This window comes from Formica exsecta, unplaced genomic scaffold (assembly GCF_003651465.1).
Source record: "Formica exsecta isolate Colony F162 unplaced genomic scaffold, ASM365146v1 scaffold139, whole genome shotgun sequence".
NCBI lineage: Eukaryota > Metazoa > Arthropoda > Insecta > Hymenoptera > Formicidae > Formica > Formica exsecta.
In genome coordinates, this window is record NW_021848721.1 from 660,826 (window position 1) to 674,409 (window position 13,584).

General features: G+C 39.6%; 1 protein-coding gene across 2 annotated transcripts in view; it reads right to left on the reverse strand.

Moving 5' to 3' along the window:
• Positions 1-4,169: 4,169 nt before the first annotated feature.
• LOC115246139 overlaps positions 4,170-13,584 on the reverse strand; it is an 89,307-nt gene continuing 79,892 nt past the window's right edge. The window contains exons 7-11 of one of the 2 annotated variants that reach the window (XM_029824774.1): positions 11,646-12,224; positions 9,760-11,403; positions 9,300-9,398; positions 8,241-9,159; positions 4,170-8,173 (exon numbers count right to left, since the gene is read on the reverse strand). In XM_029824774.1, coding sequence (XP_029680634.1) covers positions 7,669-8,173; positions 8,241-9,159; positions 9,300-9,398; positions 9,760-11,403; positions 11,646-12,224 — 3,746 coding nt within the window. In that variant the 3' untranslated portion in view covers positions 4,170-7,668. The remainder of the gene's footprint in view (positions 8,174-8,240; positions 9,160-9,299; positions 9,399-9,759; positions 11,404-11,645; positions 12,225-13,584) is intronic. The other variant, XM_029824775.1, reaches the window with a different exon arrangement.

Consider the following 13,584-nt stretch of genomic DNA (forward strand, 5'->3'; position numbering starts at 1 on the left):
TTATATTAATGTCAAAGAATTAAAGTTTACTTTATTTCGCTCAATATTGCGAAAAATATTATTAGAAAAACAAATTGATAACACATCGATGGACCATCGTTCAGTTTTTTTTAGCTTCTTCTTTCAATTCCTTCAATTTTTAGATTGTTATAAAAAATGGATAATGAAATTTCTATTATTATTTTTAATTTATAGTAATATTATATTTTGATGTAAAATTTATTAATTTTTGGCTTGTAACACGTAATATATCTGATTGCGATACACGCGAAAATTAAATAAATTAAATAAAATAAATAAATAAATAAAATTTTTTTCCATTTTGTGGCATTGCAAATCGAAGCATGCATTACTAGTTTTGTTTATATTAATGCCAAAAAATTAAACTTTACTTTATTTCGCTCAATATTGCGGAAAATATTATTAGAAAAACAAATTGATAACACATCAATGTTCAATCTTTTTTTAACTTCTTCTTTCAATTTTTAGACTATTATAAAAAATGGATAATGTAATTTCTATTATTATTTTCCATTCGTAGTAATATTATATTTCATAGTAGTAAAATTTATTAATTTTTGGCTCGTAACATAATATATCTAATTGCGATACACGTGAGCCACACATGTCCATATTCTCGTTGATCGCGAACTCTCTCGATTATTGCACTTGACGTTTCGCGAAACTAAATCCATCGCAATGCGAAGTGATATTTAATTCGAGGTCTTGCCACAATGTATTACCCACTCGTTGATATATAACGCACGTTTGTTTGACGTAAAAGTCTGACAATGAGTAAATTACAATCTATTATATCATGCGATGGGGCAAGAATATGAAGATCGTTATATTCATGAACCGAAAAATTAATCCTGAATTAATGGCGAGTGTCCGTCAGTAAATCCATCTGTTTTTATCTACTACATCTCTCTTCTTTTCATTATAATTATTTTATCGTTGGTCGTTTCTAGGGCTTTGTAGCATGTTTAATTTACTTCAATAGTCGGTATAAGAGCAGAATAGTTACCCATGAAAAGCGCATTGCAACGAGCATAATTGGAAAATTGAAAAACAAGTTTAGCTTACTTTGTTGCGCCAAGTGCGAAGTTACATTGATTATTTAGAATTTAACCCGGACTCCCGATTATCTAGAGTTTAATCTAGAAAATCACTCCATTTCTCATTCAAAATAATGACTAGGACTCTTATATATCTAGAAAATTAATTAGATAATTAAAAAAATTAAGTAAATAATACATTATCATAAGCTTGTTATTTAATTTTTTAAATTCTCTAAAAAAATTTAAAACTTCTCTTATTTAAATTGTAAAGCACAAGAAGTGAGAAACCTGTTTCACATAAATAAGTATAAATCTTGATGTTAGTGTTTGGTTTTACTTTCAGCCTTGATCTTTTAACTTTCTATTTTGCGAAACCGGTTATAATATCGACGCACACAATCATCAAAATTTATCTCAAATCTTTAAACATTGTGCATTTTATTTCGATCGTATTTTGATTAATTCAACAGTTGTCGAGAACGTCAACTATCATTTGAAATTCCATCGAGGCTGTCTGATGTTTACTTCTTCTGATCACTGTGTTCATACGATATTTTTATCGTGATATATAAATTTTCGGGAATACATGATTTTTATACAAAATACAGAGTGTCTCAAAATTAAATGTCAAAACTTGGAGCGTGTGGGGGATCGATGAACTAAGAAAAAAAGTCCTTGAGAGATTGTTAGTTTTTGCTTTGTTTTGAAGAAAATCACAAAATAAAAAATAAATAAATTTTTATCAAACAACACTAAAATTATTAAGTTTATCGAAAAGTACCATGAGATAGAAGTTGTAGAGCAATTAAGAAAAGAGAGTGAATTAAAATTCTCCTAAAGTAAAATTAGAGGATCGTAAATAAATACACAACAACGTGAAATTATTGTATCCTGTTTACTTTAGTTTATATTTACATCCATTAAGGAAGTGACAATATGTATAAATAAGTGTAAATAAATAAGTAAAGTAAAATTTAAAAGTTTTTATTTTTTCGTTTCAGTTTATTTATTTATTTACATTTATTTATTCATGTTGTCACTTCCTTCATGACAGTAGGAATATAAACAAACTAAAGTAAACAAGATACAATAATGTCGCGTTGTCTCATATTTATTTACGATCCTTATTTTTTACTTCGAGAGGATTTTAATTCATTCTCTTTTCTTAATACCATGTTCTACAATTTTTATCTCATGGTACTTTTCAATAAACTTAATAATTTTAATGTTGTTTTAAGTTGCTCGGTAAAAATGTTTGTGTCTTTTTCTTTTTGCGATTTTCTTCAAAACGAAGCAAAAATAATCAAATCTTTAAAGGACTTTTTTTCTTTGTTTATCGATGCCTACACGCTCTCAAAGTTTTGACATTTAATTTTGGGACAACCTGTATAATAAATCTTATCAGTATTTAATGCGATTAATATCTTTGCTCCATCGAGCGCTCTTTGTAAGAACAGGTGAATTTTCATGCATCCAAATATGCAACGTTCGTATCAATATGACAGTGAAATAAGATTCTTTTTACCTCACAAAAATACTGAATAAGAACCGTCGAATTGTTAGACGATCGATTTCTGATACAGATCTTTTTATCATATTAATTAATAGCTCTTTGTTTATCTCGCAGATAAAATAACACGATGTGATAGAAAAGCGCGAATTAAAAAGGAAGTGTCTGAGCGGAAACAAAGGTATATATCTCTCATTTCCGTTGCTATAAATATTTTTACTTCTTGAAAGCAAAATCACAGCTACATAAAATGTGGTTCCATAATCATTAATATAATAATAATAATAATAATAACGCCCACACGTTCGTCTTGTAGATTCATAAGCTACAAGGCGGACCTGATGGGCAAACCTTCAAATAATAATAAAAATAATAATAATAATAATAATAATAATAATAAAATAGAGAATAATACAAGGGGGAGGGTAAGGAGGCTCTCGCGAGATATATTTATAAGGCAGCCACCGTACAAATCTCGTTGTTAATAACTCTCTCTCTCTCTTTCTCTCTCTGTCATTCGATCAAAATTCGATTTCTCGCAGTTACACTTCAAAAGTAGATGAACTTTTCATTCTCGTCCGATCATGCTCTTCGCTTTTTTCCTGTTCGCTTCCCTTTTCCTCACGCACATTCGTCGATTCTAAACGCTAAATAAATATTATACAGATTTATCTATCGACCACATATATGCCCACTCTTCCATATAGTCCCGCGCAAGTGTCTCTCTCGACTTAACATAGTAAAACTGTAGTTCGACTTCTTTTCTTTTAGCACTCGACTTTTATAGTTTTATGGCACTCTTTTAATGGCTGGACTCTATAGCCTCTCCACGTTCCCGATGCGAACGATACCTTCGTCTTTCCACGTTTTCTTCTTTTCTTTCGTCGGGGTTGATATTTGCCTCGATATCGCGTTACATCGTCGATACGATACGCGATACCGCGAGAGAGCGATGAACTCTCTTCTTCGCGATTTTTCATTAAAATGCACCGTAAGTGAATGACGCACCGTCGACGTGGACAGGATCGATGACTATCGACTCTCGCTATAGAATGCTACTATTGTAATATTTAAAGAAAACTATTGTAATATTTAAGGAAAACTATTAGGAGCGTGATTTACATTACAAACATAACGTCATCGTTAACGTCAAATATTCTTATATGGATTTTAAATGTCGACGGCGATCCGTAACGATTAGTTTATATTATTCCATTTAAAATGCATATAAGAATATAGATTTGACATTATGTCTACGTGACGTCACGTATAATGTGCAACACGCTTTAGGATATTGAGTCCATCCTCAGTTCGCTTCCAAAGGATCTGCCAGGCCGATCGAATTAAATTATAAACATAATCATCGGTCCTCTTAAAACCATCGCGCGATCGATCCCTCTTGCTTACTGTAAAATGAAAAATTGTAACGATCAAGTATATATGATTCGCTTTCACAAAACTAAAATTTAAAAAAAATTTTTATTAAATTTTTGTCGCTCGTATTATTGTTTAAAAAAAATTTCGCCGAAGTTTTTTTTTCATGACAATGGGTCATATGGATGAGATGTGTCCAATTAAAATAAACAATTTTCTCATTATTATATACTCATCATAATATTCATTTTTATACATAGCGTCTTATATAATTGTTTACTTCACAGTTATTGCCGCTACACAATTGATACTTTTCTGCTGAGGCAGGACACATTTTCGACGACAAAGCACGATTTTTCATTATGATACTTTCGATATGTGATATCTTCTGTAAGACATATTTTTTTCTCTGTTTAAGAAATTATTCACATCTTTGTCGGGATGGGAGGAGGAGGGGTTGGGGAGGGGGATATGAACTTTACACAGTAAAAACGCATATGTTTGTGGAAACGATATCTTTTTGTGATTTTGAATTCATGGTCGACCAATGTCTACGGCATAAATTAGAGCATGTACCGACAATTATTATCATCCAATACGACGAAAAAGAGACAAAAAATTATGGCGAATATCTCTTAATTGGAAGCAGACATATTCGCGTTACGATGACATTATAAATTGCCAGAAGTTTCTTCGCGATAGGATAAATATTTTCGCTACTTGATACAACAATGCGAGATGTTTCCGCGAAACTTTTTACTAAAAAATGTTAATTACAGTGCTCACAAATAAAAACTGGCTCGACATCAACAGCTTTTCTCATTGATCACAATTCTAAAAAAAAAATTTTCGAACTATTGTGTATATCCTCCAAAATTTATTTTTATATATGAAGAATCAGGAAAGTTTTCGCGACAACGATAAATTGTACAAGTTAAATAATTCCTTCTAAAAAACAAGTCGTGTAGATGTTTCGTAAAAAAAAAAAAAAATCTTAAAAAGATTAAAATAATCATCTCTAAATATCGGCGACTATATTTTGCGGTGCTTTATCTAGTTGACGCATTTTTAAGGCACTAACGTCTTCCAGTTGCTAAATCTACGATCGTTTTCCGGTCAGTTGGTTAAAAGTAAGTCCATAAAAGTTTTTCATCCAAGAACCATGTTATCACCGGATTCGAGATGATCGGGCAGAAAATTGTTACCTTTAATGTTATCTTTACTTTTTTTAAATTAGGAGATTCAGTCTTTGATCAATCCATCTTTCTAAACACGATCAATGCAACTGCGATAAAATTCGACGTACTGCTCGGAAATTCGATCATAGCTACAAGTATAAGATATAGATCTAACGGGATGAGTCGGTTCGGTTCGTCTTTTTTTTCCATATTGGACAAATAACTTTTTGCGTCTATTGTATGTTAAATCGCTAAGGCACGGTCCTACAAGAGTTCGGAAAAAATCCTAAAGGCACCCTAGCGTCTCTCGCCGAGCAGTTGTACTACGTTTAATTATTTGCCGAAAAAATATATGTATATGTGTGTGTGTGTGTGTGTGTGTGTGTGTGTGGGGCTCTACTCGTCTCTATAACATACGTACGTTTAGAACATACGTGTTAAACTCTCCGGATACTCCTTATCGCGTTCATCCGGCATTATTATCTCCCCCCGACGTTACATGTGAAAATAGACCAAACACATCTCGTTTTGAAAATGGAAGATAAATTCAGTTAATATCTCATTACACTTTCATCTTTTTCTTCTCTATTGCATTTAAAAATGGGAGAAAGCCAAAACGCGACAGAGAGTACACGCGGCGAGATTAAAACATGCAAGAATAAATTTCATGTCAAATGAAAATGGACAGAATTGTACCATCGTTGAGCGTGCTTTAGAAATAGAAGCGCGAGAAGAATCTGTTCCTCCCTCCAACGAGTCGTACCAATCTCGCAAATATATACATATACACTATACACACATAAATTAAACAGCTTTGCATTACACATGTCATTAGCGACCCTTTTTTTTAGAATATATTTTAAATATACTTTTTTCTCTCTCGCGTACATACATAACTTTTGTCTTCAATCTTTTGACTCTCGGTTTTTTTTTGTTTTTTTGTTTTAATTTGATCGTTCAACGACCGTCGCTCTGTCTCATTCTATTTTCCACTCTTGTGTCTCGACTCACAGTCTTTTTAATTAAACTCTCAATTTATCAATACTGCTCGTAAATATTCATCGCGTACCCTCTTGAACGTAAGCCAGCCCGAAAATATGCGCGTTATTTTGTTTTTTATTCCATCACGTTTTGAATATTGAACGTTAAAACGTTGGAAATTATCGTCAACTGCACAGTCAACACACACTTTCAATTATAGCGATTAAAATTAAATAAATAATTGACAACCGTGGCAGAAAAACTCATACAAGACTGATAGATGACTGTTCCAGAAATTTTCTGTCTCTCTCTCCCTCTCTCTCTTTCATCGTGAATATAAAAAGATTAGAAAAAGTATTCGACATCACAGAAATATTTATAGCTATTATTGAATTTTGTCATGTATCAATTGTGCAATAGAGACGCTAATAGCGCCGACAAAACGCTACAAAGGCGTTTTTTAACTCTGCAGTCTAGACGATAAGAAAGTGTTATCTTTCCCTCAGCTTCTTCATTCTCAGTGCCAAAGTGATGCACTTGATCTCCACTGTTCTCGCAACACATCTCAATCGGATTATCGCGTTGCTATTATTATCGCGTTTTCTATTGTTATTTCATTTCCCGCCTGCTTTATGGATGCAATGTGTCAAGCTATTCTACGATCTAGATCGTCATAAGGACTATTCACATGGAGGGTACACAAGATGATACTAACGAAGGGAAAAATGTACAAGGTTTCTTGTGTGTGTGTTTTTTTTTCTATTAAATATTATAGTTTGTCTTTTTCATGCTAAAGCTACGTTATAGGCTTGTCTTCGTATTATTGTCTTAGGTGCTACGCCACTTTCTCACGTCCTTCGCTTTCGTTTCCACAAAAAAGTCATGGACCCGAAATAATTCTATATTCTGTGAGATTCGACTATATAAACCTTGCAACTCTCTCGGTTATAAATTTTCCGCGTATCAATATTCCGTCTTGTTCATATTCATGGAAGCGTTCCTAGAGGCTGAGAAGACTGTTCGATGATCGTTTCCCGATTTTTCATCGTCGGTCCACGTCATTGCTCAGGCTCAAAGTAAGACCAAATCGCCCCAACGTTTACTCGACATACTATCGCAGATATCGGACGTTGTGTGATTCGAAGGTTTTGAACGTATCAGTATGCATTCTGAAAATAAACGTTATTGACTAGCCCCCTACCGGTTACCACTGACCATTCGTATTACCAGGAACATTGCCCGATCGTAAAGAACCGAGGCGCTCGAGTGATCGTTCGGGGAATGTCTATAGGGACTAGGAATTTGTCTTTTTAACGGATCTTGTCCGGAATTCCGCGGACTCTCCGCGACTTTCTCTCTCTCTCTCTTTCGCGAAACAATTATCGACGGTGGGCATCGAGTTGAAACGAAGTCGTTGACTAGCCCCCTATCTAGTTCCGCTTAATTTTTTTCCACCTAGTCGGGGGAAGATGGCCGCGCCATTCTCTAAGGAATGTCTACTGGGACCAAGGTAATGCTTTATTCGAGCATCCTGCCGCGCGCAGGATTTTGACGGGAGAGATCGTTAAGTGTCCATGTGTCGGTACTTGTGCGCCGACATCTGCGCCAAACCTAACACCGCGTATTGGCACTGCAAGCAATGATAATGGGTCTGCTTGCCGGAGTGCTGACACTGCACGGCCCCGCAGGGCTGACTGGGTGTGAACTTTTGGAAACCCGCTGCCGCGATGCTGTCCAGCTTGGCATGCTGCCGTCGATGGGCGACCACCTTGTTCGTGTCCGTGCAAACAAAGTCGCACTTAAGACAGTGAAAATGCGACGCCTTGTTTTGCATCGAACCAAGGGACGACGTGTACGCGCACTGAGCTCTGCCGCAGGGCACGTTGGCCCGGTACTGCTGGAAATCACCGCCCATCAAGGTATCCAGTCGCTCGTGCCTCGCGGTATGCTGCACGAAGCGAGTTTTGTCGCAGAACGAGTAGCCGCAGTCTTGACGCATGCAGTGAAAATGTGTCTGATGCTCTCTGTAACCGCAATGAGGATACCTGCAGTCTTCGTTGAATCTAAATCTGTAACAACAAAGAAAATTCAATTAAATCTCAGGCTATTCATTGAGGAAAGCATTGTAATACCAACCTGACGTATCCTTCCGGCACAGGCTCGTCCTTCAGCATACGCATCGAATGATGGAGTCTTTGCTTCTTGGCTTCCGGCGAATTGGCGTCCGGCGGTGAGAGAGATCTCTTATTCAGATTAAGATTGGCCGCCAGCGAAGCCAGCGGATTCTCGTCTCTCGTGGGTGGAAGAAAGTTTGCCGGCGGTAAGCCGGGCGCGAACATCAGTCCGGGTCCGCCCGCGTACATTCCACCGTGCTGCAAAAACGGCGGTAGAGCCTGATTCATCAGGGCGATCTGTTGGTTCATAGCGGCCATCACGGCTGAACTAGAGAAGTGAAAACCGTGGCTGAGATCGAGCTCGAAACTCGTCGGCACCGAGGGCTGTTGCATGTTGGTAGGTGGAATCGGCGGTTGCGGATGCAATTGACCGTTCTCGTGGCTATCCACTGCGGAATTGTTGCCCTCGTCTCTGCAGGCGATCTCGGGTGGTTCCCGCTTAACGCTCGGGACATTTTGCACACCGATATCGGTGCTGCATCTTGGTTTCTCCAGCTTGATGTCCTTCGGTTGAGACTGTTGATTAAGAGTTTGCTGCATCTGCCGTTGCATCTGACTTTGAAAGTTCTGAATGTTTTGAGCCATTTGAGCGTTCGACGACATGAAGTCATGCTTTTGCGACAGCTGCGCCATGTAATCGTGTTGCAGCTGATTAGGCGACGGGCTAACCATATCATGTTGCTGCTGGCTGAGAATCGCGCCGGTCGAGTGCTTCGCTATATGCGCGACCAAGCGATCCAGCTCGGAGAAGGCCTGATTGCACGCGTTGCAGTGATAATGATTCTTGCGTTTCAGCTTGCAGAACGGTCTGCTGCAGCTCTGCTCTGGCCCATAGAGAGTGTGCGGCGAGGTGGAGCTCATAGACGGCATGACTGGCGGTTCTACAACGTTCAAGATTTATCCGTGAGATCGAATCGGATCCTTGAGAGCGCAAGAAATAGCGATGAGGAAAAAAACTAATTTACCGATACGAGAACACTCTCACAAAAGCGCAAAAACATGATACAAAAGAGGGACGAACCTTGGTGCACGGAAGGTCGCATGGATAGCACGACGCCCGGAAGTGCGGGTTCGCTCGGCGGTCCGCTGACCGGATAATAGGTGCCAGCCGCCCTCACCACTAGCAACAATCAACCAAACAACCAACACTTCAAATATTACCGCCCGCTATACAACCACCGTGTATGTACAAGTATATATACATCGAGAGAGAATGAAACGATAAAACAAACAGTCTCGTGAGACAAAACAAACAATGAAGGAGTAGGCAAGAGTGTTCTACTTCAACAACAAATGCAAGATGTGACAACGTATAAATTTTTGTGTGCGCGATTACGTGCAGAAGAGCATGCATATGTACTCAAATAGCAGAAAAGTCTCTGTCGTGTTCTTTCCTCGAAAAAAATCACTACCAAACGAAACTTGTTTATAGATCAATATCGGAATTGGTACCGTTTCATGGCCCTTCTTTTTATACTTACCGGTAGTTTTGCCGCTGTCGGGACTCGCAAGCTCGGATTCTTTATCCTCGATCATCGATCTGCTCTCCGGATCACCCGTCATCAAGCTCTCATCGGGTTTTTCGATCAGCTCGGCAGGATTCTTCACCTGGATCCTAGGTTTCGTTTCCTGGACCAACGACTGAGATTGTGTTTGACATTCCTGATTGCTCAATTCCTGGCCGCACAATTCGGCGTGATTGGAGTGTTGCTTCTCGTGTAACGCCATCGTCGAGTACCTGACGAACGAATATCCGCAATTCGGTCTGGTACAATGAAAGTGCCGATTAACGCGATTGCTATGGCAGCCAACGAGTCGACAATCGACCATCTTGTCGTAGAAAGCGAAGCCCGGCGGTATGTCGACGTTGTCGTGAAAGTCCTTGCTGTGCATGAGCAATTGATCCGGTCGATCGGTAAAGAAATGGCATCGTGGTTGCGAGCAATGATGATGCCTGATCGATCTAAGGATGCAGGATATGTCTGGGCATCCCTCCGGATTGTAGGTGGCGAATCCTTCGGGCTCGCCCAAACTATTCGAAGGCGATACGCTACCCTCTCGATCCTCCAGCAACGTATTCGATGTTAAATTAGAAGTTTGCGGTTTAGGCAGCTTGAAACTCGTAAAGATCGCCTGCGGCGAGTCGTGTGTATGGGTCGCGGGATCGCCGCCCGACCAGATTTCGATCACTCGATTCTTAGGCGGTCTACCCCGTTTCCGCCTAAACATCGCATCGATGTTCGTCAGATGAGTCAACGTGACGTCGGAGGAGAGGGCGTGCGAGGAACAGGAGAGGTTTAATTGCCGGCTGTACTCATGAATTTTATAATGTTGCAATCTGCGGAACGGTTTGTCAGTGGAGAGTATTACCTCCCGGCAATTTTCCCAATTGCAATGATAATGCTTCTCCTTGTCCGCGTACGGACAATTGTCATCGCAGCCGCCTTCCTCGAAGAAAGCATCCGTTATACGTTCCTGGGTCTCGTGTTCCTTCAGATGCTCCCTGACCTCGCGAGGATCCTTTAAGGCCGCCCCGCAGCGGTCTAATCCGCAATGATGATGCTCCCTGGCGGCGTTACAGGCGCATTCCGCAGTGGCCGGTATCAGGTAAGCCAATTCGGTAGCGGTGAGTTGGTGAGATTGTTGATGTTGTTGCTGCTGCTGCTCGAGATTGACGGAACTTCCGCTGCTCGTAATGATAGTCGTAGGAGCGGTGAGATCTATAGCAAGGTCACTCCCGCTTTGAAAGGAATCGTCCAAGGAATAGTACGACGGTGAGCCCCTGCCCTCGTTAGAGCTCTCGCCGTTCAGACTTAACGACAAGCTTTGAGTACTCAGTTCGTCCGGCGCCCATGATCCCGGTGGACGAACACCACCCACCGCGCTGACTTGCTTGTACTTCCGATAAGCCAGTTCCGACTCGTGACGCTCGTGTTTCCGCTTGTGCGAGAACAGCTGACCGGAAGAGTGCAGGACGTAGCTGCAGTGCGGCCGTATGCAATGAATGTGATTGCAAACCCGTGAGAATCGGCACTGTTCGAAGGGACAGGCCTCCGATTTCATGAACTTCTTGAAACCGTCGCGTGATAACTGTTCGTCTTTGATGTGGTAAGACTTGTGCTTATCTAAAAAAAAAAAAAATAAATGATGGAAACTTGTCGATCAAATCGTGCGGACCTGAAAGGAGGATAATGTAACGAGATATGTTGGATAAAAATTTATTGTAATGTAAATCGTTTTAAAATCGAATAAAAATGTCGATTTTGAAACGTTCCATTGTGTTACGTGAAACTTTTTGATGGATGACAGTTTCGACCTAGAATGCAAAGTCTGCATTAATCATGCGAACAATCGTCGTCTTTCTTACCTATATCGGCCTTATTTTTGAATGTGTACCGACATCCCGACCGCCGACAGTGAAAGTGCGTGGTCCGTTGACCGGCGAACTGACAATACTCGGTCGCGCAATTCTCGGTGGCCCGAAATCGCTGAAAGCCCTCTTGTATGATGGCCGAGTCTTTGCGATGATAATTTGCGTGCATCTGCACGTCCGATGTCGATATGTATACCTTGTCGCAATTCTCGTGAATGCAGTGATAATGGGTTTGCTTTCTGTTGTGCGGGCAGGCTCGGCCGGGATGCTTCTCCGAGCAATCGTCGGTCGGCGAGTATCTCATGAAGCCATGCTGCAGGGATTCGTCCCTCTTCTTGTGCCACTTGAAGTGCCTAATCATTTCCTCCTTTTTCACGAATACTCGACCGCTGCAGTCTAGACAATGAAAGTGCTCCCTACAACCCAATTCCTTGCAATATGTACTGCCGCATTCTTGACCGGATATGTATCTCTTCACATATCGAGAGTAATCGATGATCGGTTGGGAGACCGATGTCTTGGAACCGCTCATCAGAGAATCCGCTACCGGTGACATACTCTGCCTGAGCAAAGCTGTAACAAAGCGAAAAGAAAATTTTATTTATCAAACTAAATCAATTTTTAATGTCAATGTACGTACAAAATAATATATTTTGTTATAGAGTTGTTTTGTGTATTAAAAAGAAAATAAGATAATTGAATATAATACATGACAAAATTTTTTATTTTTTTCGAAATTATAATAAATAAATATATCTATAAATATGTGTTTTGACATAATTTTAATTTGATACACTGCTATTAACATATTCGTGAAATGTTAAGAAAATTTAAATGTTGCGTCTTGCATTTCAAATTCAAAGCTCGATCTCAATGAATTACAGCTGTAACAAAATAAAAAGAAAATTTTATCTGTCAAATTAAATCAACTTTTAATGTCAATGTATGTACGAAATAATATATTTTGTTATAGAGTTATTTTGTATTTAAAAAATAAGATAAATAAAAATAACTGCAACATTTTCCATTTTATTTAATTTATAATAAATAAATATATACGTGTTGATATAATTTTAATTCGACACACAGTTATTAAGATATTCGCGTGAGATGTTAAGAAAGTCTAAATGTTTCTTGCATTTCAAATTCAAAGCTCGATAAATCTCGATGGATTACAGTAGGCTGCGATAGAGGATACAGCAAACTGGACAGTCAGTCGATCGCTGGTACGTTATTCTTCGCTGGTACATGTCTCTTCACGGGCATTCCACCGTTTCACTTTACCGACCGCGTGTTCCGAATCGCTCTGTTCCGGACAATACTCCGGGTTCGCATTCACATCCACCAGAGGAGAGACACGCATACATCAGAATGACTTCTGATACATATACCGAGAATTATGAACGCACCGTCGTTCGTCGACCTACGGCACTCTCCCGCGCGCGCGACCGAAAACTGGTTGTCCAAGTTGCCGTGCCGCGAGATAAAAGAGAGGGCGAATAAAAAAGAAGAAGAAGAAGAAGAAGAAGAGAGGGTGCGGGAGAGGAAAGAATGGTCGGCGTAAAAAACTATCGGGCCGATCGCAATACGCGTATGCAAAAAAGCGCGGCGTGGCCGCGGGCGAGGAGGCGTAAGCATTTACCTCGACTCGTGGCTCGTTCGTTCATAGCGCTCCTAAAAGGCTTGAAACGGCCGCGGCACGCAAGAAAATATTGAGCGCGAGACGCAATTCGGTTGACCAATCCTCGCTCGCGATAATTATCTCCCGAGGAGATGTAATGCGGGCACGAGAAAAAAAGAGAGATGAAAATAAATTGTACCGTTCTCCTTTTTTTTCTGCCTAAACGAATAATTTTACAATTAAAGCTATCTCTTAAACCGATGAATTTGCATTTCTCTCTTTTGTCGGGGGGGGGGGGGGGGGGCGGGATTA